This window comes from Lutjanus erythropterus, chromosome 14 (assembly GCF_056507025.1).
Source record: "Lutjanus erythropterus isolate fLutEry1 chromosome 14, fLutEry1.hap2, whole genome shotgun sequence".
Taxonomy (NCBI): Eukaryota; Metazoa; Chordata; class Actinopteri; order Lutjaniformes; family Lutjanidae; genus Lutjanus; species Lutjanus erythropterus.
The window spans coordinates 5960709-5985729 of record NC_139330.1 but is presented as its reverse complement, the minus strand read 5'-3'; the positions used below and the strand labels follow the sequence as shown (position 1 = coordinate 5985729).

At 37.2% G+C, this 25021-nt stretch overlaps 1 protein-coding gene across 1 annotated transcript in view; it reads left to right on the top strand.

Annotated features, from left to right (window-relative positions):
- Positions 1–14522: 14522 nt before the first annotated feature.
- Positions 14523–25021, top strand: part of lmbrd1 (LMBR1 domain containing 1) — an 80187-nt gene continuing 69688 nt past the window's right edge. Inside the window, exons 1-3 of the mRNA XM_084736505.1 lie at positions 14523–14677; positions 17194–17370; positions 18552–18615. Of these exons, the coding sequence (XP_084592631.1) occupies positions 14612–14677; positions 17194–17370; positions 18552–18615 (307 nt within the window). The 5' untranslated portion in view covers positions 14523–14611. The remainder of the gene's footprint in view (positions 14678–17193; positions 17371–18551; positions 18616–25021) is intronic.

Below are 25021 nucleotides of genomic sequence, written 5' to 3'. Positions count from 1 at the left end.
TGGACAAGCCATATTGTTAAGCCCTGAAATATTAGAAAAATATCAGATACATTAAAATTATTTGTAGTTGGCAATGACAACTACAACTACCAATAATCGATTAATCGTTTCAGTAATTTTTCAAACATAAATGTCAAATATTTGCTGGTTCATGCTTTGTGACTGTGAGGATTTGCTTCTATTCTCTTTCATTTATGACAATAAACTGAAAGTTTCGTGGTTTTGAACTTTTGGTTGAAGCTGAAAACAGAGAATTCTGACATTTTTATTTAAAAAATTACTCTAAATAATAATTCAATTATCAAAACAGTTGGGAATTAAAGTTGATTAATAATCATTGCAGCTCTGAAATAGTTGTATTTTTGAGTTTTTAAACCTGAAGCCGTTGGTGAAAACTAGACGAAGCTTGAAAGTGCAGGTACTTTGTTCCCAGTTCAAGACACCCAAAAGAAACAGGTGTTCAGGCTCCACACACATAACTGTTTAGACAGATGATTTCAATGCACCCTCCCCTTCACCAGAGGGACACACACACACACACACACACACACACACACACACACACACACACACACACACACACACACACACACACAGACATGCTTTTCAGTAGTGTGATGAAAGAAACACAGAAACAAAGAGAAAATGGTTTTAAGAAGAACTGAAGATAAAAAGAAAATGAAGCAGATGGCTACATTTCTTTGTGGGACACTATGCAAACATAACCATTTTTACTTTTGAGTGGTTGCATTATTTTTTGGTCCCTCTGTGATTCTTTGTTTTCACTGTAAGTGAGGACTGATTTATGTCAATCATTAGCAGCTGATTAACAGATAACATTTGAAAAAGTCTGTCTTTGAAAGTGGTGGCAGAGAGTTTATTTTAACTCAGATATTATAACATCCATTTTGAACTGACTGCAGTGCTGATGTATTTATTTTTCACTCAGTCCCAGAGTGTGCATCAATGTTCTCTGCACTGAGTCTGGCAGATTCATGCTTCACTCTCATTTTATTAGCAGTTTGGGAATGTCTTTTTCAAACTAACAGTGGATTGATAACAATGCTGTGCATGCATTTTATGGGACAGTAGCTCCATACAATAAAAAAAGAACACCCTCTGCAATCAGATTATTTTGCACTGAAGAGAGGATTTCTTTAACCTGACATACACAGGCTGCTCTTCAAGATGGCATCTATTTCCTCTATACAAAATACTTGAAATAAAAGTAGTTCACTGTGAAACTATGTCCCAGTTTTCTTCACCTCTATTGTATTGGGGTGGGAGCAGAAGTCTCTGTTGCGGATAATTCCAAACAATTGCAACTAAAAAGAAGAAACTATCTGAATGCCTCAGGACCACAAGGAAAACACATTTTTTTCATTTGGGTGAATTGACCCTTTAAGGTTAGGGCAAGATTGGGGCCATGTTGAAAAAATGAAAATGGTGTAGCGCCTTGACAGCCCAGCAGGCTACATCGTGTACCATTTAGCATCAACTTCAACTTCACGTACGCCCTTAAGAGAGAAGGGCTGTGCAATGTGGACAAAAACAAATATCACAGAATTTTTTATCAAAATACCTCAATACTGATATTTATCTATACTCTAACAATATTGCACTGAGATCTGGTAATACCCAACCAGAAATTTTCAAATATTGACCAGTGAGCTTGAAATTCAGACTGAAAAGCATTAAAGAAATAGTTTTGCACCAAGAAAGCATTAAGTTGCTGAAAAAAAACAACCTTTTCAATGATCTTTCCTAAGAAAACATAGCTTTAAAATGAGTCTGTAGTTAATTATTACTGAGGCATCCAGATTAGGCTTTCTTAAAAGTCTTCAGCCAACCGTTGACAATCTGATGTTATGCAGTTAAAACATATTTAAAGAAGTCTGTAGGCAGGGTGTCAAGAAAGAAGGTAGTAAGCCTGAGGTTTTGAACAATATCTGTCAAAGCTGCATAATCTAAAGGGTGAAAATGTGCTAAATTAACCAGAGTAGTCCTCTGCAGAGGCACAGGTGACACGGCCATTATGCCTGAGTTGGAGTTACAGGCCGTTTGCTTTATCTTTTAAATCTTAAAGAAGCAAAATCATTGCTTGCCTTAGTGGATAGCTGTTTAAGTAGGACTGATGCTGAGAGGTTTGTCAGTCTGTCAACAACAGTAAATAAAGTCTGTGCACTGTTGTTCATTTTATTGATAATCTCAGAGAAAAGGGGGCTGAAAGGCATGTCTTTGTAATGTTTTTAAGTAGTATTACACCTTAAAATGCATCTGTCTCCGACTGGTCCAGTTTGACACAGATCTATGAAAAGGAAGAGTTCTAAACAAATGGTGCATAAAATCAATTACTGTGTTCAAAGAAGAAACTTTTTCTATTGAAAAGTTAGTATAATCTAGAGATACAAACAGACAACCAACAGAGCAAACATATAAAGAATAATATTTGGGGGCTGCATCATCTACATCATAGTTAGTCACCTGCACACCTAGATCTCCTGAACCCGTGTGCCTTTGCTGTCTCTACATAGATAGAGTGTGCGTCAGTGCAAAACAGGTGACAAATGCAACCCACCAATTGCTGTTTCAAGGTAAACGTTCTGAGCACACCGAACTGGAGTGACATCTTATAAATTTCAAGGTGCCCAGAACTGAAAAGAGGCTCTAAAATACTCTGGAGATTGTTGGAGTCTGAGAAATATAATATTAACATTACTGAGACAAATACAAAGTAATGAAATTACATTTTTATGTAATATTAATGTTTATAAGTAATACTCAGTTTCAATTTTTTCCAATAAATACAGATGAAGTGAGTTTAGAGCTTCAACGATTCATTGATTAATCGATTAACAATCGATAATTAAATTAATCACCAGCTTTTTTGATAATCAATTAAATGTTCTGAGTCATGTTTTCATATCCTCATATCATAAAAAACTGAATATATTCAGGTTGTGGAAAAACAGGACATTTGAGGACATCACCTTGGGCTTTGGAAAACAATGATTGACACTTTTCTGACATTTTATGGACCAATCAGCTACTTGTTTAATTGAGAAAATGACTGACAGATTAATCAATTCTGAAAATAATTGTTAATTGGAGCTGTAAGTGAGTTAATTAGTTGTTGTTCAGAATTTCTGACTTTTGTTCATTACTGACCTAACCCAGTGGTTCTCCAACCTTCTCCCCCCCCCCCCCCCCCCAAAAAAAAAAAAAAAATTAATATTGATCATTAACAATAACTGGAGAAGCAGCTGATAAAAAATTCAAATTGAATGTTAGTGAAATAAATCATGAGAAAACTCTTGTTTGTTTGTTTCCCTGGCCCCCATGAGATCTGCTGGTCTAACCAGACATTATAAACCTTTCATTTCTGAAAATAAGGCTGATAAATTTGATTAAAGTCTGACATATTCTGCTTATCTCTGTTTGGAAAATAGTCCTCTGCTCACAGTGTTGTGAAAAGCCTTGCTGTAGCTCGGTCGCTGCTCTTTGGGAGAGTGTGTGGGTGTTATGTGCCAAACCTGTATGAAAAAGGGTGAAATTCGATCATTTGTTAGGTTGAATTTAGGGTTGCTGCCACGCTTGTACTAACTTAAACTCCTCACTTAATCACATGCTGTCAAAAGTTTTCACAGTATTTCTCTGGCAGTTCCAATGAAAACTGTGCAGCGAGGTCTGAGGATTATCCAGGACAGTAACCAGGACATTGTTTCAAAAAGACAAATTGCTGATGACTTTTTAAAATTGTGTGAAGAGCTAAAATTTAATTATATTCACCTGACCTCCACCATATTAAACTGGAAATAAAAATCTTCCCAATTTCATATCTTTTAAAGTTGAATACTTTGAAGTTTTAATTGTTGTTGGACTAAGAGCAAGTGGACAATTACAGGCCACCGCTTTGACCTCTAATACTGTTTTATGGACGTTTTTCATTATTTGTTCACATTTCATAACACATTAATATTTGATTATTCATATTTTTATCATCAAATAATGCATGTAATATCCACCATTTACACAAAAGGGTATAAAGTTCTTGTTTCTAAGATGCTGGAACACAGAAATATGTACTAAACCAGACGTCAGAGGTCAGAAATTAATTCTATCATTTAAAACTCGTTAGAAATTAGTTTTAAGAGCCGACTTCCTGAAATTTTCATTCAGAAAAGACATACGGGTCTCAAGACCCTTCAAGCATCTCTGGAGAATTGAAAAACAAATTTTATGGCATTTCATCTTTAATAGACAGTTCACACTTCGGTGAAAAGCCAGAAAATAAGGAAGACAGGGGGATGCGGCAAGCAACAGATGGTCATGCTGTTTCTGACCTCAAGAAATTACATTTACATGTTTGGAGCCCTCCCGACATGACTCGAAAAATATTCCAAGACATAATGCCAGAGATTGCCCTTTTAGAGACTTTTTACCCCAGTGATTTTCAGAGTCTGTGCACTTCAAGCATCACATGTTTTATTCATACGCACAAAGTGTCTTTCAAAATATGTTTGGCTGTTAGTTTGTGTCTTCAATTATTGTTTTTCAATTTAGAATTTGCTATTTATGATACCTTTTGAGTCTGCCATTATCTTCCACAAAAATAAAAAGGTAAAATTTCAAATGCCTCACTTAACCTTTGACAACACTTACCTGGTTACCTGGGTTTGAGGTTTCCCTGAGAGCTCTTCTGTTCAGCTGGAATGGGGAAAAAAGCCTGTTGCATATAAAATTTTAACTAATGCTAATTTAAATAATGCTTACTTTAAGTTAAGCTACAAAAACTGTTTGCTAAACCAAAAGAAAATGGCAGCTGGAAATAATAGCGGGGTCACAGCAGCTACAACAGAATATCAAGCTTACACACATAACTGTGAAAAAAATCAGTTACAATGTGTGACACATGAAAAGTTTTTTATAGCCTATATTGCGCATTACAATCTTGCAAGCCTCCTTATTACTGTCGTAGTACTATCCTCTTTAAAAAAAAAAAAAAAAACTGTTTTATTCATCCTTTCAATGCCTGACAATCTAAACATTAACGTGACATGTTGTTAACTCATAGCCTTGGCTAAGTTAGCTAAGTTAGCAAGATGCTATGAGACATACCTAATTAGCCAAGTGGTGAACCAAATTCAGTAAATGTCTCCTTTCTGGTTAACGTTCTGTTTAGGTGCTACTATGACTCTGTACTTTATTATTTCCGTCAGTAAAGTTGATGCTGTAGATTGTACTGTATTGTTTGTCATGATGATTCCACCGTGGATAATACGGCGCTCTATGTAGGTCAGATCATCCACACATTACATTATCATGCACAGGAGTATCCTGGTTTTTAGCCGTATTGTTTTCGATCTTATTCAAGGCAAGGGAATTTTATTTATAGCGCAATTTGTACACATGGGCAGCTCAAAATTTTCATGGGATTTTTGTGGCCTAAAATGCCTGATTTCATGACAGTTTTTCTAAAAGTTTATGATGCATGTTGCAATGTTTTTAGGATTTCTTTTTTGTTTGTTTGTTTTTTTGCAGTGAAATTATAGGTGCTTGGGAAAACTGGTATAATTCATTCAAAATCAAAGGCAACTTGTTCCAGGGAGAATAAAACCACAGTCTGTTCTGAGTGTTTTAAGAAACCTTGCCAAAAGGCTCAGGATTTAAAAAAATTCTTACAAAATATCCTCACTTTGTAAATGAAGAAGTGCATCTGTGGGGTATTACGTAAAGAAGCAAATCTTTTTGGAGCTCAAATATAGTCAAAACAACACAATATTCTGAAATATAAAAGTGCTAAAAACATTGAGGACAAGTTTGATTGGTGGAAGTTGCAGGAAGCTTCAATGGTTGGTCAAAATTGCGTCAAAGCTGCGGTGATTGGACAAAACTGTAAGGATGTGCAGAATTGTCGGTCAAGATTGGTTGAATTTGTGTTAATTGTTGCAATCGCAACTTCCTGAGGGAGTGAATAGAAAAAAAACGAAAAGAGAGAGAATGAGAAATAACTACAGAAAACAAAGAAAAACAGTACATTCCTGAAGATAGAGTACATTCAATCAGTTAACAAAAGGTGTCTGAGAACAGTGGGGTTTTGAGTCTAGACTTGAAACTGGCTACAGTTGGAGCACAGTGGGATACCAGCGGGACGACGGTTGCAGTGCTAGCAGATAAAAGCTGCTTCACCACAGTCATTTCTGACAGTAGGTATTACCAAAGATTTCTTTCTTGTTATCTGAGTGTACTGGCAGGACTATAGGAGCACATCTGAAAGGTATTTTGTACCTGCCCTGAGTAATAATTCATAAACAAGCAGTAGTGTCTTAAAGTTAATTCTGTGATGTATTAAAGACTAGTGTGTAGGATCTTAAGTAAGGGAGTAATGCGGTCTGTCCTTTTCTGATTCGTAAGAACTCTAGAAGCTGTGTTTTGTTGAAGCTGAAGCTGTCTGATGTTTTTTTTTTTGTAAGGAAGGCCTGTGAATAAAAGCCTGAAGGAGTTTTTCGAAGGTCTTTAGGTTAAACTACGTTTTGAAGATGGTAAAAAGCTGATTTAGCTATTGCTTTCATAAGACAAGTAAAGGTGAGTAAAGGTTTTTAACAGCATCCTTCACTTTTAGTCCTCTCAAGATGATTGGCAATTTCTTAGTCTTTCTTCATTTTTTTCCCAGATAAGTCTGTTTCTGTTTTATCCTTGTTCAGCTGAACTGTTCTGAGACATCCAGCAGTTCATCTGTTCAGTGCACCGATAAAGAGATTCTAGGGGAGCGGAGTTGTCAGGTGAGAGGTCTAAGTAAATTTGGGCATCATCTGCATAGTTATTAAATTGTATTTTCTTACCAGTTTATTCATATCCCTGTATATGTGATTCCAACAGTATTCAGATTTTTGATCATCTGTACGCATTTGCATCTCGATCTCTAAAAATCTCAGAAAATCTTTTCTGTACCAACAAAGAATGTTCAGGAGCCAGGATAAGGTGTTTACATGCCACAGTATCGAGGTTATCTCTCTGTCAGAGCACTCCAGGTAGTATATCTAGTGTTCTCAAACAAGGATAAGGTCTTTTCCAGGTTCTCAAAATTGGGATATGACATTAACATGTGCAAAACATAATCAAGATACTCCAAAAACCAAATCATAACCAGGTCACCTGAGTGCATGTTACGGTTCCAGACCTTTGAGACTTTCTTCAGGGGTGCAAATTCAAATTCAATACTGACTGTGTGGTCCTGAACATCTGCCCACCTGCCCGGTCTTAACTGTATCTTCACTGTATTTACAATGGCTGTTGAAAGTCCTCCATGTCTACTAAAACCTTGTTGAGCTCTGGGAGGAGCAAAGCCCACACCTGTGCTGTTTGAAGTAACTGATCAATGCACCTTAAAAGTAGGGGGAGAACCCACTGTTCTGTTTGCTCTGCCATCAACCAAACCTGTGATCCCTTTATGCTTGCTAAGTGAAAGCAATGTTATATGTTAAGTCTCATTCTCAGGATGTTTAATACCAACTTTTTGGGTTGCTGAAACATTCCGAATGCAGCAAACTAATGAGAAAATAAAAAACATGCAGGCAGAAGGCAGGTTCTCTGCAGATACACTTATTGTGGGTCATAAGTGATGATTGAGAGACATTATCTTTATATGAGTCTATACATTTTTTTTAATATTACATATTATGCCTTTAACAGAACACTTAAGTGTTATTGTGAGTTTCTTTTCAGATGTAGTGAAGATGGTGGTTTGATATATGGGACACATTTACAGTATATTGATCCGACTGGAACTTCTCTCAGTGACTGTATTCATGACCTCGACATAGCAGCCAAACAAACTGACTTCTCGCTGATACAGGAGCTCCAGGATAACAGCTTCAACTCCCGAGTTTCAGTGTGTCGCTGTATAATCTGTTTATGATTCACTGTTTTCCCAATGTTTGCTCAAAATAAAAATAATGTCACAACTCTAATAAGTGTTCAAGATAACATGCTGAGCAGAAGCTGCATATAGACCAGGTTTCAATGTGCTGTGACCAACATCAGCCTGCACTGCAGTATCTTTTACAAATCTGTTGATCACAGCATTAGTATTTGGTGTCTCTGTATCTCTTTTTACGCTGAATGCCCCAAGAATATTACTTTTTCTTTAACTTATTATATAGTCATTGCACATGTAGTGTGTGGGAATATTAACAAACACACAGACAAATGAACAGCTTTGATTATATCAAGTGCACTCACTCACATACACATGCACATGCAGACAGACACACAAAGGGGAAAATATGAGAAACCAAGAGTCTTAAACTCACAATATTTCCCTCTTTTTTGATTCCATTATTAACATATTTTTGTCACACACAAAAATATACGATCCTTCAGAAATACATATTAAAAACGAATAGAACTGTATTGTCATTTCAATTGTATTTAATTGAAGGTTAGTTTAAATTGGTATGAGAAACTAGAAAAAAATTACAGTTGCAAGTAAAATAATTTTGTGGGGTGGATTATATTATATATTTGACATCATATTGTGGGCTGGAGGGAGGGAGAGAGAGAGGAGAACATAAATGGCACCCAGGCCACCAGTTTGAGACAAAACTACACAGAGCACAGGTTGACTGTTGAATAACTTTGTCCTGCTCCTCTTAATGTGGTGTAAGTGCAGTTAATCTCATAATGAACGTGCATAACAAATACTTTCCTCTTCAGGTGTGTGTGTGTGTGTGTGCACGTGGGTTTGCATTTCTGCGTGAGTAGCATCGTCTTTGTACTGTATGTACATAACCTCAGCAAACACTGTTGTTGTTGGGAAAGAATACAAACAGGCTAATCACTGTATTCTGACTCTTCATTACGGCAGCCAGGCCACTATTGTTAAAGGGCTTTAGAGGAAAAACACCTGTCCATTTTACTGGATCATTTACTAAATTGACATATGGCAAAGCACCAGACAAAGACAGCCTACTGTGTGTCACTAATCTGTATGCAGACATAACCATTGATGTGTACCTTTCATGTGCTCATAAAAATCACAAAAGCCATTAAGTAGTCTCATTCATCATTTCTGAGAGCTCACCTGGGCATGAAAGCTTCCACTATGTGGACAATAAAAAGAAAAAGAATTAAAAAGCTACAATAACATGTCAGTTTGGCCTGCAGCTATAGTTCTGTGGGGTATTCTTGAAATATGATCATATAATTGACCCATCTATTGAACGTTAATGAAAGAAAATCATTTGGTGGCAGCCTCATTGGAATAGCTGTGTGAAATGGATTCTCTTTGATAGCAACTCAAATATTCAGTGGTTTGGACATGAGGCACAAGTGCAGGCAGTACAGTATCATGACTGTTTTAACTAGTGTAAATAAAAGTCATCAAGGTCAATTTCAGGTAACAAACTATCTACAGTCTATAGAATATACAGTGAATATATAATAGTACTATTTTAATTTTATTATATCCTTAAAGAATGGCAAAATATAAAAATATTCCACTCAAGCTACTACAAGGAACTTCTGTTTTGTTGAAATTTGGAGGCCCCTGCGGACAAAAGCAGTAGTATTTCAATGCATTCTCATCCATCACATAACAACGATCTGTCGCTGCCCCTCAGCATCTGATACATTTGCGGGTATCTGATGAGGTAGAAGTGAGACCAAGCATATCCACTGCCATAACCACAAAATAGGCATAAAAAGTAAATTTATTTGAATAAAAATCTTAACTTGCTTCCCTTAAGCCAGCCAATGTACTACTCATTGTAACTTTTGCCTGAGAAAATGTAAACACAGGCTTGTTTCGTCTCCAAATTCGACCCAGTGGCAGGCAACAAGAATAACTACATAGAATAAGGCTATCTTCTCGCAAATTGTCTCGATTGCTTATGTAGATCATATAAAGTCAGGACTATGAAATTGAGACTGTTTCATAATGAGTTAAAAACTCCATATAGTACCTTGAAAAATAGTAGTACCTCTAAAAAGTAAAGTGCAGCATCTGACCGTGGAGGACATTGTTGTTCTCTGTCATCATTACTGCACCCACAGTGCATACTCTGCAGTGAATTTGGTCGTTTTATTATTTGTGCAAGTGAATCTGCTGTCTGTACAACAAACTGCCCTTGCTTTACAGTACATTGTGCGTGTTCTTCAGCAGCAGGTTCTCACGCAGGTGATATTTTACATAAATTTACCTATGATGGCCAACAGCATAACCTGCAAATGATACACACCCGAAGTTAATGCTATAGTCAAGGTTACAGTGAGGTGAAACCACTGCACATTATTAGGATGATGTAGGTGAGGTTACAGTACAGCTTTAGTCATGACACCACATCACACATCACAGTGACAACAATGTACACCCACCCCACATCCAACCAATATCAGTCCCTTTTAGTCGCGTGAGCTCCATCTATTTTCTCACCCAGTCAGTGGGAGGAGGTCAAATTAAATGGTGACAGTGCATTTTCATTTTCAGAATTAAAGGACAAATTTGATAGGGGAGCAAGCGCTTCAGGGCCACAGCTATTGGACATATTTGGCTCTATTTCTGCAGCTATTTCTCTCGTGCTCTTCGGCTGGAGCGACAAAAGCTGGTTTGGATGTCAGAAAAGAAGAGTGGATGAGAGGTCGATGTGATACTATAATTTTGCTGCAACAGAAATACCCTCTAGAGAAAACATGGAATAGATAATATGTGATCTGTACACTGTATGAGCACTTGCAGCTGGTAAATTGTCAAATTAAAAGGATTTACACCAATCACATGAAAGTGATCTAATCCCCACTTTCTTCCTTGATCGACAGAAATCTTGACAATTTCCTGCCTCTTTCTCAGCAAGCCTCTTTTAATAGACCCAAGTATATTGTTTCTATCAGGGCACGTTGCCAAGCTGCATGATAAAGGCCTTTGCAGTTTTGAACGGTTGCATGAATTAAGTAGACCTACCTTGAATGTGCAAGAGAATAATGGGATGTGAATGAATTACATTACTTTAATTAAATTCTTTAAAGTCAGGGGCATAAATGAAGTTTAGATATATGGTTATTGATTTCAGTGAGTTGAATTTGGAAGTGTCCAAACCAATAGTGACCAACTAATTAACTGGTAGGAATGTTCTTCTTTCTAATTAGTAATAGACTAATTTCCTCCACCACAATATAGAGAAGTATTATTTTCACTTTCAGAAACTTTAGAACCCCAATGTCACTGTGGACTGTTATAGTCTAGCCCTTGCAAAAGTAATTACTCAAGTAATAATTTAATTTTGTCTCAATAATTCCAGACATGGTGAAGCATGACTGCACACTCTTAGACTGCTGCAATTTAAGGGACAATATACTCCATAAATGGAGTAGACTTCTACCGATGTGATGCACTCAAAACTGTGAAAAGAGTGGAATGAAAAGACAGCAATTTCTTTATATTGAAATACCATGGGGTCTGCATGCAAGATAAATTGGATAAGAACTGAAAGAAGTGGTGAGTGTGCCTGGCGTACGGGTGGAACCTCTGCATGCACAAAAAGACCCACGCTGATTGTTACACTTCACATAAAGTCTGAAAAAGTTTTTATAATCCCATTGCTGCATAAGTTTGGCTCCCCTGCTGAATGAAACAGAAGCTCGTACCTCTAAAGAGTCTGCTTGAGTGGTATTGCTATGGATGCATTTTTATTCTTCAAATAAATACATACAGTAGCTTTTAGGGATTCACAGCCCCTCTAGTCATTCAGCTGAAGAATATAAAAGAAGAAACACCTTAACAAGTTTGTCAAGTCGCATCAGAAATATCTGACAGTACTGATTTCTGTTATATTGTGAAATTCGAATTGAAAATGACTCAACATTGGCAATAATATGACACATAACAGGTAGTAAATATTGGTTTTAAATATTTCTGAGGATGTTGTGGAAAGTACAAAGCATACTGATTATTTCCTGCAGTGTCACCGTCACCAGGTCACGCAGTTTTGGTTGTGAAGTGAGTCAGGAGAAAGATTACATTCTTAAAAATAAATATGCTAACTAAATCCATAAAGGGTTTTTTGGCTTGTCCCCATTGGAGAACCTTTTGCTTCCTGGTACAGTCTTTTATAAAGGTTTCACTTGCAACCCATTTGGAGAGTTCTCTCTAGAATCCAACCAAAAGGTTATGCCTAGAACAATATGTGAAAGGTTTCACCAAGAACTCCCAATGAAAGAAGAACCCTGTTGGTTCAATCAAGAATCTTTCCACCTTCTTTATGTTTTCCAGAACTTCTTTATATTTCAAGGGTTTAATCAAGAACCCACCTGGGGGGATCTACCAACAACTCTTTTATATTCCAAGGGTTTTTATTTAGAACCCACCCAAGGGGTTCTACTGAGAACCCTTTTATATTTTATATTTAAGGGTTTTATTTAGAACTCACCCAGACAGTTCCACCAAGAACAATTTCATATTCATTGAACCTTCCCCGGGGGTTTTACTGGGAACCCTTTTATATCATGGTACAAAGAACCCTTGATGAAAGAGTTCTTCAAGAATTTCACCAATCCTTGAAGAACTCTTTCATCTAAAAGGGTTTTTTGGGGAAGAAACCCTCTGTCTTACAAAGAATGCTTGATAAACACTTTCCCCAAAAAATGGTTCTTTACAAACAAATTCCCTTCAGGAAGAACCATTTTAGAACCCGTATTTCTGAGAGTGCATAAACTACAAGAGAAATGTACGAGACCAAAGCCAAGAAAGAAAACTGAAAAAAAAAACAAAAAAAAAAACAAGTTTAATGTAAAGAGAGCAGATCTATGCTGCTCATAAAAGACACTCTTCCAGTGAGCCACTAGTCCGACATCTGTACTAAGATATAATTTTGCATTTGGCTCATTAACATTAACAATCACTTCAGCTGAGGGACTAGTTTCAGCACCAGCGAGAGTGTCTGTTTGCTGGTGTGGGCCACTGTGGTGGATAATTGATAGCAAATATTACCCCAATGATCTGCTGCACACATGGGAATGCAGCTACAGGTGCAATGCACCCTATTTCCAGTGACCTACTTCTACTTTTTCAGCAAATTTAAAGCTTAATGAACCAGATCAGTTTCACGGATACACTGGATGAATACTGAATATGGGTATGGCGCCTGCAAGAGTTTGGGAATGAACCAAGTTTATATATTTCCAAGGTAGGTTATGTGTGACAGAGATGCTTCTGTAAATTTTAGAAAAGCACAGAAAAAGGAGACAATGACACATATAACAGAAAACAAGGAAACAGTTGAAAGATCCTATTATAATTTTTCATAAATGTATTTAAACGGGGAACCAAATGGTCAGCTTAGTGCCCCGCATCCTTATTGAGGCCACATGCCAAGTGAATAGTCCAATTACCCCAGAAGTGTCCCTCAGGTAAGCCAAAGCCACCGTCTGGTTGGCCCCAGGTTTCCTTGTGGTTGGCCTAAATGCCCCACTGCTTAGCACAGATGCCACCTTGGTGTGTCCTTGGGGCAAAAAAAGGACTTTGAACGTAATTGTGTCCTAATCCTGTGGACATAACTGTGTTTCACCTGTCCTCTATAGTCTTAGGATGTCATCTGGTTATATAGAATATTGAGGGCAACAGATAAATGTGTGTCACTCCAGTGGAAGTGTATGCTGTGGTGGAGAATAACCAAAAATATCTGGTCACTTTCCACTGAGAAAACAGAATAATTGTAACAGAAAAGGTAGGATATCAGATCAAAATTACTTAAAAACATTCTTTATGGATGTGAAATTTCATCAGTAATATGAATAGATACTTTTTGTTTTTTGCTTTTGTTATATATTATCCAATCCTTGTCAGCCAGCTAAACTGAACGATTGATTTGTATCAAGTAACCCTAATTTTTTGACCCAGAACCCTGATGTGCACTGACATTCATAAAATAGATGTTGAGCTGTTTATTGTTCATTCTTACAAAATTCACATTTGTTGGTGGGATAGATATTATACACTAATTTCGGTTACACCAAGTTAGACCAAATTAGATGGTAATTAAGGACACATTACATTAGAAGTATTCTGTAAACTAAAGTGTATTAATTCCCACCATTAGGCCTTTATTTTACTTCTTTAGATGGAAATTAAGGACACATTACAATGAAAATGTACTGTAAACTAAAGTTTTTTCATTGTTAGACCCTTATGAGACTTTATTAGATGATAATTAGGGACACACTACAACAGCACTGAACTGTAAACTAAAGTTTATCATTTCACACACTTAAACTCTTATTAGACTGAATTTGAGGGTAATTAAGGACGCATTACAACAGAACTTTAGGGATTAAAGTGAAATCATGTATTTATATGGGAGAGGCCATGTTGTTTCCAGTGTACATTAGAAAAGAGAGACTTGTACTTTGGTAGTAATGCTCCTCTCCTTCTTCAGACTGCTGTCCTGTCTCAACAGCTGTTACATCTTACAGTTCACTTAAACTCCCGTAATAATCAACACACATTTCGACACTATCAACACACAGACGGACTTTCTGTGGAGACGTCACGGCTGCCGCTCGCCCTCCGCCGCGGTGACGTCAACGGGAGCACGTGGGTTTGTTATTGCAGGAAGTGAAGATGGCGGCTCAGCCGTTGCTCTCCGAGTCTGTGCTCGGTTGGTCTATTTTCACCCTCATACTTTTGGTAAGCGAGTATGAAGTTGTCTGTTCGCTTCATCGAGTAGTAGAGCGTTGTACATTTTGTTTTGTGTGTTTTTAGCGGGTGAACAGGTCGCTGGGTTAGTGTGTTACCCTACGCGACATGGCTACGGTGTATTAACGTCAATAATGGCTTTGGATTGGCTTTAGCTAACATTAGCCGTGACACACTTAACACTTACAGGCTGTTGTTGGGTAAAAAGCGCTCACTGTGGTGTACTCTTATATTAATACTGCTCAGGACAGTGGTGGGTATAGGGGGGCGGGTATTCTTACTTTATTATACAGATAATGGACATCGGTTAGATTTTTTCTTAGCAACAGCAAGAAACTGCACTGTTTACCCTGTTAGCTTTGCTCCCCCGTATGAATAATTCAGTACTGTTGAAAAAGAGCAACAGATAGAAACACACTTATATGTAACCTTCCGTTTCTTGTTAGTCATATATTTACGCATGTAGAGGCTATGGCTTTAGAAGTACTTAAATGAATGCCTTGAAGTTGGTCAGCTAGGTAATCTGCTGCCCAATTTAGCGCTCATTATTTCAGCTGTCATTCAGAGTCACATGGCTAAATCAGAAGCCGTCCAGGAGAATGCCTGGATGCCAATAAATTGCTCTGCTTCCCTACCAGCCACCAGCAACGCTCTTATTTGTGCAAACCTTTCAATGGATCTTATTTGGATGCAAAGCCTGCGTCATTACCTGGCAAAACAAGCAGCCAGAGGCTTAAGACTGCGGGCCTTTAATTGATCCTCTCTGTGAATGGCAGCCCTTGATCTGAAGGGACTAGTTTTAGCAGTGTCCTCACTTCTTACAGCTTGTGTGCCTAGAATATGACCTTGTCATTTTGAAGCGTCTTTTTTTGCTTGTCTGTCTAATGAGTTTCCTGCCTCTCTTTGTAGTCTATTTCATGTTAAACATCAACAGAATATATTAGCTGAACCCATAAACTAGTTCAAGGAATTTGAGTTTAGTACATAATTGTCTATTAATTTTGCTTCTCATAAAAAGTCAACTTTGTATTATGTCCTGTCAATCATAAAAGGGACAGTTCATCCCAAAAATAAAATAAATAATTTCTCTGTGGCCTGTAGTACTCTAAAGAGGCAAAGTTCATCATCTTCTCATGTGCCCTATGCAACCCTACTTAGGAACAAATCTGAACAGTGTGGCAGGGGACAATTAATTTTTTGTTGCTGTTGTCACAAATTATGTCATGATTTACACATATGATGTTTATCAATTTAGAAGATAATTTTACAAGGCAAGAGCTTTCCAAATTGTGGTGGGTTTTCTTAGTTTAGTTTTGTGTGAAACTGCTCAGTGAACATCTCTCATTTTGCACAATATACATTATAAACACCAATATTCTGTGAAACGGTATCATACCTGAAGTGTTTTGTTAGCAACTCCCGGTCATTTTATTACACAGTAATCAAAAAACGAGCAAACCAATTGCATGTGTGACAGAATGAAAACACAAAGGCCTCGTATCTTCAGTGGCTAACATTGGCTTTTGGAGGAGAAAGTCACGACAGCACTTGGGCAACTGTTGGGTTTGTAGTCTCCTTAATTATGTATCTTCATGGTCTTAAACAGTTTTATTAAGAACTGTGGCTTTCTTGACTTTTGAAATTATCTTTTAGATTGACAAACATCACATGTGAAATTTGTGGCACAATTCAAATGGGGAGTTTTGGAGATACTGGCTATAGAGATGTCTGCATTCTCTTGGATATATTGGAACTAAAAGGCAATAAAACAACAACAAACTCACACCTAAACAAACTATATTGATAAATAAGGCTACAAACCAGAGGAAAAATATGTATTTTTTATTTTGGGAACTGTCCCTTTAACAGTGTTACTGAGTCTATGTTCACTCCCATGCTGAAAGAGGATAAGAGGAGCGAGTATGATATAATCAGATCAGCTGTTCCTCAGCACCTGCAGTCAAGCTATTCTCAGTATATAATTCCCTGCTTGTTGTGTTAACACTTTGGTTTGAGCATTTCTTTTCAGCATTCAGCACCACACACTCTGTAGCTACAGCTTCCAAGCAGTGTTGATCATAGGAACTCATAATATTACTAACACGGCGTGATGAAGTTGAACAAAATATAGCAGTTAAACACTGATCAGTGTAAACTACACAAAGGTAGAATTTGTTGCAGGGTATTAAATGGGATTACTTGATATTTTACAGTTGTTTCAACTTCTGTGTGTCTCATTAATCTCATTAATGCATTAGTTCTTTTCTTATTTCCTTCTTTTGAGTTTTGTTAAGCCAATATTTCTGAAGTCAAACATAAAAATTTAATCCCCTATACTGTATATAGTCTCTCAGAATTAATATAATATATTTGGCTGTATAATTGATAGATCTCTCTGGGCTAAAAGTGCTAATGACATTACTCATTTTTACTCTTCTTCATAATGACATTATACTCCATGTGTTTTAAATTGATCATCAGTCTAAATATTTTCCCCGCTTGTTTAGGGAATCCTGGTTTTCTGTTGGGTCTACATTCGGAAATTTCAAAGCCGTCAGGAGAGTGAAGTTGTTTCAACTATCACAGCAATATGTGCACTGGCCATCGCTTTGATAACGTCTGCACTTCTGCCAGTGGACATATTCCTTGTTTCATTCATGAAGTATCCCAATGGTACCTATAAGGTTAGTATCTGTTCTTCTAACAGCACCAGTAAAATCAATTTGAGAAATGTTAATGACTTTTCCTGAGGCAGCTTTTAACTGTGCTTTGTAATTTTCTTAGAATTAGACAAAGTGGACAAGGTTTTTGTCCAATCTAAATGCTGAATGCATTTCTTGGCTCATAAATTTTTTGCCAAGTCATTTAATTTGTTTCTATCCATTTGAAGATTTAGCAAAGTGTGTAATGATATCTTCATTTGCTACGTGTGGGTTGTGAGCTGCTGTGATTGCTAAAGGGTATTTGTTTCCTTTGTTTTGTTTTTTTGTACCGTTTAGTCCTGGCCACCTAACATAGACTGCACATGTTCAGTCGCCAGGAACACACCTAATCAAACATGATTTCTTTTTGTGATCTTTTGGTGATGAATCTTTGCAATAAGGAGATTATAAATAAGCAAAGAGGCATGAGAGCAAGTGGTTGCTCTTCTGCTGAAATTTGAAAGTGTAAACAACAAAAATGAAAGCATAAAAGATCATCTGAGCATGACTCAGAGCAGTGAGAGTCATGACACTGGAGAAACTGACAGAACTGACACAAACAGTTTCCTTTACGTTGTTGCTCTAAAAAAGCAGTACCTGTTTTTTAAAATGTTTTTTCATTCTTTTTTTCCAGTTGGTTAACTCATTCTTAAAGTAAAATGCAAGAAATTCAATTTTATGATGGACAATTTCCCACACATGAGCTATGCATGAATAAAAATAGATTCAGACAAACCTCTGACAGCTTTGAGGTATTTCACCCCATGCCTATCAGTTTTGTGTCATTCTCTGTTCATGTCTGAATTCAGTTTGTGAACCTAGATAAACAAAGCAGCCAGAGCACTGCTCTAACCCACACGGCTACTAGTTTGGCATGACCTATCCCTTCCCAAGATTTTGGATTGATTCGTTCATTCAGTCGGTGCACTGTGATTCTTGTTTCATTCTAATGTCTCGAATAGTTAGAATACAGTTAACAAATATGTGGGAACAGTATTCAGAAAATTTACCATACTTCCCTCTGTGTTGGTGTTAATTATCACACTGCACGCATTATTGTATTTTTTAATGATCTTTAATTGAAATTATGCCTGTTTTCACACGTTTCATTTCTTTTACTGTTGTATTTAATTCTACTTTTCACCATGGACTTATCCCTCCAGGAATGGGCAGCAAACAATGAGACAAGGGGACAAATTGAAGACACTGTGCTGTATGGATATTACAGTAAGTGCATTCTCTCAATACCTGTCTATGGGTGTGTATATAAAAAAAATAAATATTCTTTTCACAAATTTTACCTAGAGAGGATTACTACAGAACCTATTTTTAATGAGCCTTTTTGTTTGAATATTTTTATTGAGTTTAGTTGTTCTGTGATCAATCATTATAGGTAGGGCAGGGTGTCAACCAAAATAAATCAGTACAGCAACACCTGTGTTTGATCCTCTTTGTACCGAGATCTAAAAAAAAGTGACTATTTGTATGGTTTTGCTCCATAGTAAATGCTAACAATCAATTAATTGATTAATCATTAATAATAAATAAGATACAAAAATGCACATATTTTTCGTAGTTTAAGTTTTATTTAAGCAATTCAAGCAGCTAATTGGTAATGTGAAACACTAATTCATTAAAGACAAACATTTAAGACAAATAGAATAATAAAACAATAAGGCTCCTACAAGAAAACAGCTGCTCTTGTCCACCTGTCCTTATTCAATAAATGGGTCAAAACAATGTCAAACAGCAGACTGTGAGCTCTGGAGAAATGGTACACAAAACATACATTATCATTTAATGATTCTTTTTTTTTTTCTTAAAGGGAATTTATCAATTCATGATTTGTCATTACCAGCCCCAATTTAATGTGACATGTGATTGGCCCATTATTGCAGCAGCTACACCCCGTATAGTCTGTGGTGTGGGGAGATCAATGACTGAGTTAGCAGGATGAAAAAAATAAGGTATCAAATGAAGTACTCTGTTGGTATCAGTGTCACTTTAACAGTACTGGCATTGATATCGGTACTGATATCTCAATTTTTGAAATGATACAAAGTCCTAATTATGTCTGTTTTATCATTCTCCTATGTTATCAAACCCTTTCTCGTCTTTCAGTTGATGTACATTTCAAGCCAGTAAAACCTGACTCATCCACACAGCTATCTTAATGGGTTAGTAGTCTAAGTTTGGCATTCACACTGGCTCATCGTTTCCCACAGAGGTGACTCATTTTCACACAGGGTATCTCTATAGTAACTTTGGCTGCACGTCTTTCCTGCTGTGGAGCAGTCAGTTCGGCTATCACTTTAAGGTACATTAAAATCCTGTAGCAATGGCTCAGTGATGCTAGAGCATCCTCTGGTCTTTAAAATAAGATTTTACTCACACAACCTGATATAAACAAGATCACAACATTAAAATGAATGAGAATAATAAAATGAACTGTAATGGGCAGTGCTGTTGAAATAATAGATGGCGAAAAGCCCTTATCACAGGGTTATGTTAATGGACGGACGGAACAGTTTGTTTTTTCCATGATGATGCAATATCAGGGACATTAAAACATTTACAGTGTTTCCTGGCAAAAAGCCCACTGTGAGCATTAAAATGAATAGAATCTGTCAGATAGCAGGCAGCCTACATTAGTCAACTACGGCTGTCAATAATAGATTAAATTTACTGTTGCATATTAAGGGCACTGAAATGTTTTCAGTTGCATGTGACTTATGCATTAGATGGAGCGCATATAATATTCTCATCACTCTGTTATTGGTGAACACAAAGTGAATTGCTTTTATGACCTTCATATGGAGACACATTTTAGTATCATTGATATCTTGCTGACTGTGTCGTAATGAGGGTACAGTGTTCATATTTACTCATATCATTGCACTATTTGCAGTTTACCATATGCATTTCTTGTAGACTCTGCCTTGTTAAATTTTTCCCATCTTTCATTATTAGTCATTTATATGTTAAATAATGCAAATATAACCTCACAGTTGTTTCATAATGTAGTGTTATTTTGTATTTTCAACATTTATAAATTTGTATAATGTTAAATTGTGTTTATATTCATAATATATTTTGTTTGCTGGTGCCTACTATACAGAAGCAATCGCTTGATTTCCGCAGTAGTTTCATTAAGTATGCAGCTTTGCATGTATTGATGTTGCATTTGACTGGCTACAAACTCTTAAGGCAGGACAGGAAAGGTGATGATAATGTTTTAGAAGGCTGGTTAATCAGGTTTATGGCTATGACAAAAACTTTTGTTCTTGTGAGTTCATTGTGGGTTATGTAACACTTTGGTGCGGTCAGACTTGAGCACTGGTTTAAAGAGGAGTCACTTTCATTCTTGATACATCATAATTGGCAGTAGCTGTGGGTTTGCCTTCTTTAGGCTTACATTCTTCTTATTTTTTTACCTGCAGTAAACCAACTAGAATCTGCTGAAATATTTCCAATATTGTGTTCAAAGTAATGTCAGTGATCAGTGCAGGAATTTCACAGTGGACACTCAGTTTAGCCTTGTGCCCTGCTGAAAATGATCTGCCCTGTGACCACAGTGGCCTTGGTGCTCTGCTGACTCTGCTCCAGCTGATTTCGACATTTCCTCTTCTGCCTCTTTCCTGTCAATCCTGTTTTTAGACACCAGTGTCTTTTGTTGAGATTCTTATTTGGCAAACACTGCGCACATAACCCGAGGTGGGTTAGATTTCAACCCTCGTATGAATCACTGGCAAACTGGGCTGCAGACTCCCAGCAGAGACGGAGCGCTCAGGATGGGTGCAAGAAATGGAGTGTGAGAATATGGACAGAAGTATTGATGTGATAAACTTTGTTTGATCGTGAAGCCTGACTCTACAATTCTGTGGCTGTAATAAGTTGCATGTCATAAGGCAGATGTCATAAATTGTAATAATGGAAAACCTTCTCAAAATAATGACTTAGCGCAAAATAGTTAAATTAATTATTCATATGGACTTAAAATCGTTGTTTTATTTGATGGCTTTGCTGTCCTGGCATTTTGCCTTTGCTCCCTTGAAAAATTGACATCATGACAGGCCAAGCTGCCTTTCCCCGAAAATGATGAAATTCAAGGCTTGGTTATGGTAATGAAAACACATCCTTAGACATATATATAGATTTTTTGCATTCAGTAGCTCTCACCAAAGCATATAGCTTTGCCCTTCATCACCCTTGGGTCACCTTCACAAGTATTATCACCTGTTTTACCTGATCAGACATCATCTAAGGAGTGTGCGGACAAGTGCAGTCTGTGCTTGATTGACATTTGTCTGACCCTCCTACTCACTTTGAATTACATCTTTATCATTTGGTTCATGAAATGTGGTGGTCTTATATACACTAAGTCCAGCATAGCTTAGCCTAACTTCAACCTGAGCAGAAATCTAATCAGCCAAAATAAGTGAAAACACCTGTGTGAGTGTGCAGGTCCTTTGAGGCATGACAAACATTTTGATTGCATGCAGGCTACACTCTCTCCACAAGACTGAAGCTGTGGGTTCATGGTCAGACCAGTTTTACACATGCAAACCCAAAATAGGATAGGAAACAGACATTTTCACAGCAGACATTTTGGCTTGTCATAGTAAGAAAAGAACAGATGCATTCCACTAAGGTGAGCTACTTCCAGGTCCTGGTATCGTCCATTCTGGCTCCCTGTCATGGCTTACTGGGAGAGTTGAGCCATTGTTAGCGAAATTGGTCTCACCTGTGCAGTTCCTGCTGTGAGTCAAAATGTATGCTGTGGAGCAGGTTTATTAATAGCAGCAGCAGCTGGGACACGCAGATGTAAAGTTGTTGACATCGCCATCTACAGGCAAGATAATAGCCGCCGCATTTTTAGATGCGCCACCTACAGGCATTGATATACGACTTGTGGTTGAAGCAGTTCTGGCTAATTTCTGATATCATGGACATTTTATGATTTATCACAGTGAATATATTACAGATTTCTCCTTTAAGGGATTTCATGGAAAAAAAATAGAATGTACTTTTAATCCAGCTTGTGGCAGGATTTTGTGAATTGTTTACTCTTTTATTAATATTTTCTCTTCCAACTCTGAACTATATGGCAAACTGAGGGCTTGTTTACAAGCTTTGCATTTTCTCAGGGCTTGTGTTCCCTGCCCTGTTCCACTTGGCAAAACAAAACAACAACAACAACAACAACAATAAAAACCCTGTGTGCAGTATTACTTTCCAAAACAACCACCAGCAACAACTGTTCCCGTACGTTCACCAAGCTAGTCTTCACGCATCTCACTTGTCGTAATTGTCACATTTAGCTTGCATTCAGCAAAATTAGAACATTTCACTGGCAGTGACAGTTTGTTTTTGGCATGTGGCATACTGTGTTGTATCGATTAGTAGGTTTGGACTTATCCTGCCTGATTCTCTTGCTATGAGAGGGCAGGTCCAGTCCCCATGGATTGTTCAATAATTCTAGTATTTGTGTGTAGTTGCTATTCATGGGGACAGTATCCAGGCAATTTGGCTGATAAATTCATAACTCAAAGCTATTAGTACCACTGAAATTTCTTCATTATTGTCATATTAAGGGATAACATGAGTTTGTTGTCTTTGACGATAGCAAATTCAGTCATGCCAAAGACACTAGATCACACGTTTTCTAACAGATGCTGGCTTAAAGTGCCTGTCAGCAACACTGTTATGTACCGTCTGTTCAGAAATGCCAAATGCAAGGAAGACAAGCTGTCTCCTTGCCCAGACAGCCCAATCAAAGAAACCACTTCCACTGGTATGGTGACATCAGAAAATTGGCTTTCACAGACCATGAACACTGAACGTGAATTCAGCATTCAAAGGACCGTATGCTGTCCTCTGGACACAGAAATGTAATTTCATACACACGATTGATTTCTAGAGTTTGTATTAGATATTTACTTTAGTGGTAAGTTTGGTATATATAGACCTTAAAAAATGAATATTTCTTTAGGCTTAGTCTTGAATGCAGAGCTGTGTCCTGTCAGTAATTTAATTCATTTAATGGCCAAGCTGCCTGGAAACCATGCTTATAGTGCAGCAGTTACACTTATTACATTTGTCACACATCAAAACTCATATCGTTGGTTTAGAGGTTAGTTTAGTACTGTTATATTTATGTATCTCAGTCTGATTATAAAGTGTTAGAATAAATCACAAGTCACAATCCAGATGTTTATAATTGTTTTGAGTGGCTGCTGAAGTTGCTGTGTGTCATTTATGCTATGCTCTTTTATAGTTTTAATTCCACATTAATGCTTTGATTATACATTGCCTGCATAGTTTGTTCATGCCATTCAAAGAAAAAAGGGGTGTTTGTCATAAATTTTCTTATCCAGCTGAAAAATCTTAGACATAGCCAGAGTATGCATTCCAGGAGCTGGGAGAGGGATAAGAGGGAAGCTTGAAAGATTTTGCTACTCGCCGCAGGCATGTATACATGTGATCATAGCTCTGGGAGTGTGTGGTGCAGAATGATCTGCTTGCAAATTTGTTGTGGTGTTGTAACCTTTGGCTGTTGATAAGGAAGGTGGAGTGCTTGTAAAACCGCCTAAAATACAAAAATCACAGCCTTGCGGTTTTGATTGATACTGCGCTCAGTTCCTTACAGAATATTTTGGGAGTAAAGTTATAGTGCATTTTAAATATTGCAAATGCTTTCCAAGTTTAGAGGAGCCATCACTTAATATGACATGTTCCTCAGGTCATTACACATGTTTTTATGATAAGATTTGAAGTTGTTTTCTGTTATGCCAGATTTATTCTGACAGTTGGTGTTACAGCAGTATACTGTGAGATTGTCACAGATTGGCTGCAGATTCTGATCAGTTATGTAGGTAATTTAAAGCTAAATACTTTGAATGTAATAATAATATGTTGAGGCAGTGCTTGACCGTTGATTATTTTGAAAGTCAAACGGGATGTGTGACTATACATATGTCTCTGCAGTGAATAGCTGTTTGTGAAGATGACAGCATAAGTGGACTGTGTGCTGAGGCAAAGTCATACTTTGTTGAAGGCTACAGTAATACGATAAATATGAAAACGTGATAAATCTAATTTTGGCTGCATAGTCTCACTTCCCTGTTGTTGATGTTGATGATGCAGAACCAGAGACTCCTTTCTCTCTCTCTCTCTCTCTCTCTCTCTCTCTTTTTTTAAGGGCATTGCATTTTTATTTGCCAGTAGGTGGAGACCAAGCTCCATGTGTGCTGTATGCACAGCCTCCATACAAATCTAACCTTTAAAGTTGATTTTTCTTTAAGGCCATATTTGACAGTACTGTCCATTTATCTCTTCACAAATGGAATAATTACAGGCTTGACATAGAAATTTCCTATTTCTTCCACTGGAGCATGTTTTTCTTCAAGGTAGATTGATGTGTATTCAGTGGTGAACGCACTTAATAAGCATGTGTATGTCTAGTGAATTTTAAGAACATTATTTATTTGATGTTTAAAACAATTTGATGGCCTCATGTAGCTATCATTTGGTGAATTTCTGTCAGTTGTGGGATTAGAAATGTGCACATTTTTCTCTGTGTTTCATCAAATTTATAGTTGACATTGTCCATATTTCTGCAGCAAATTTGAAT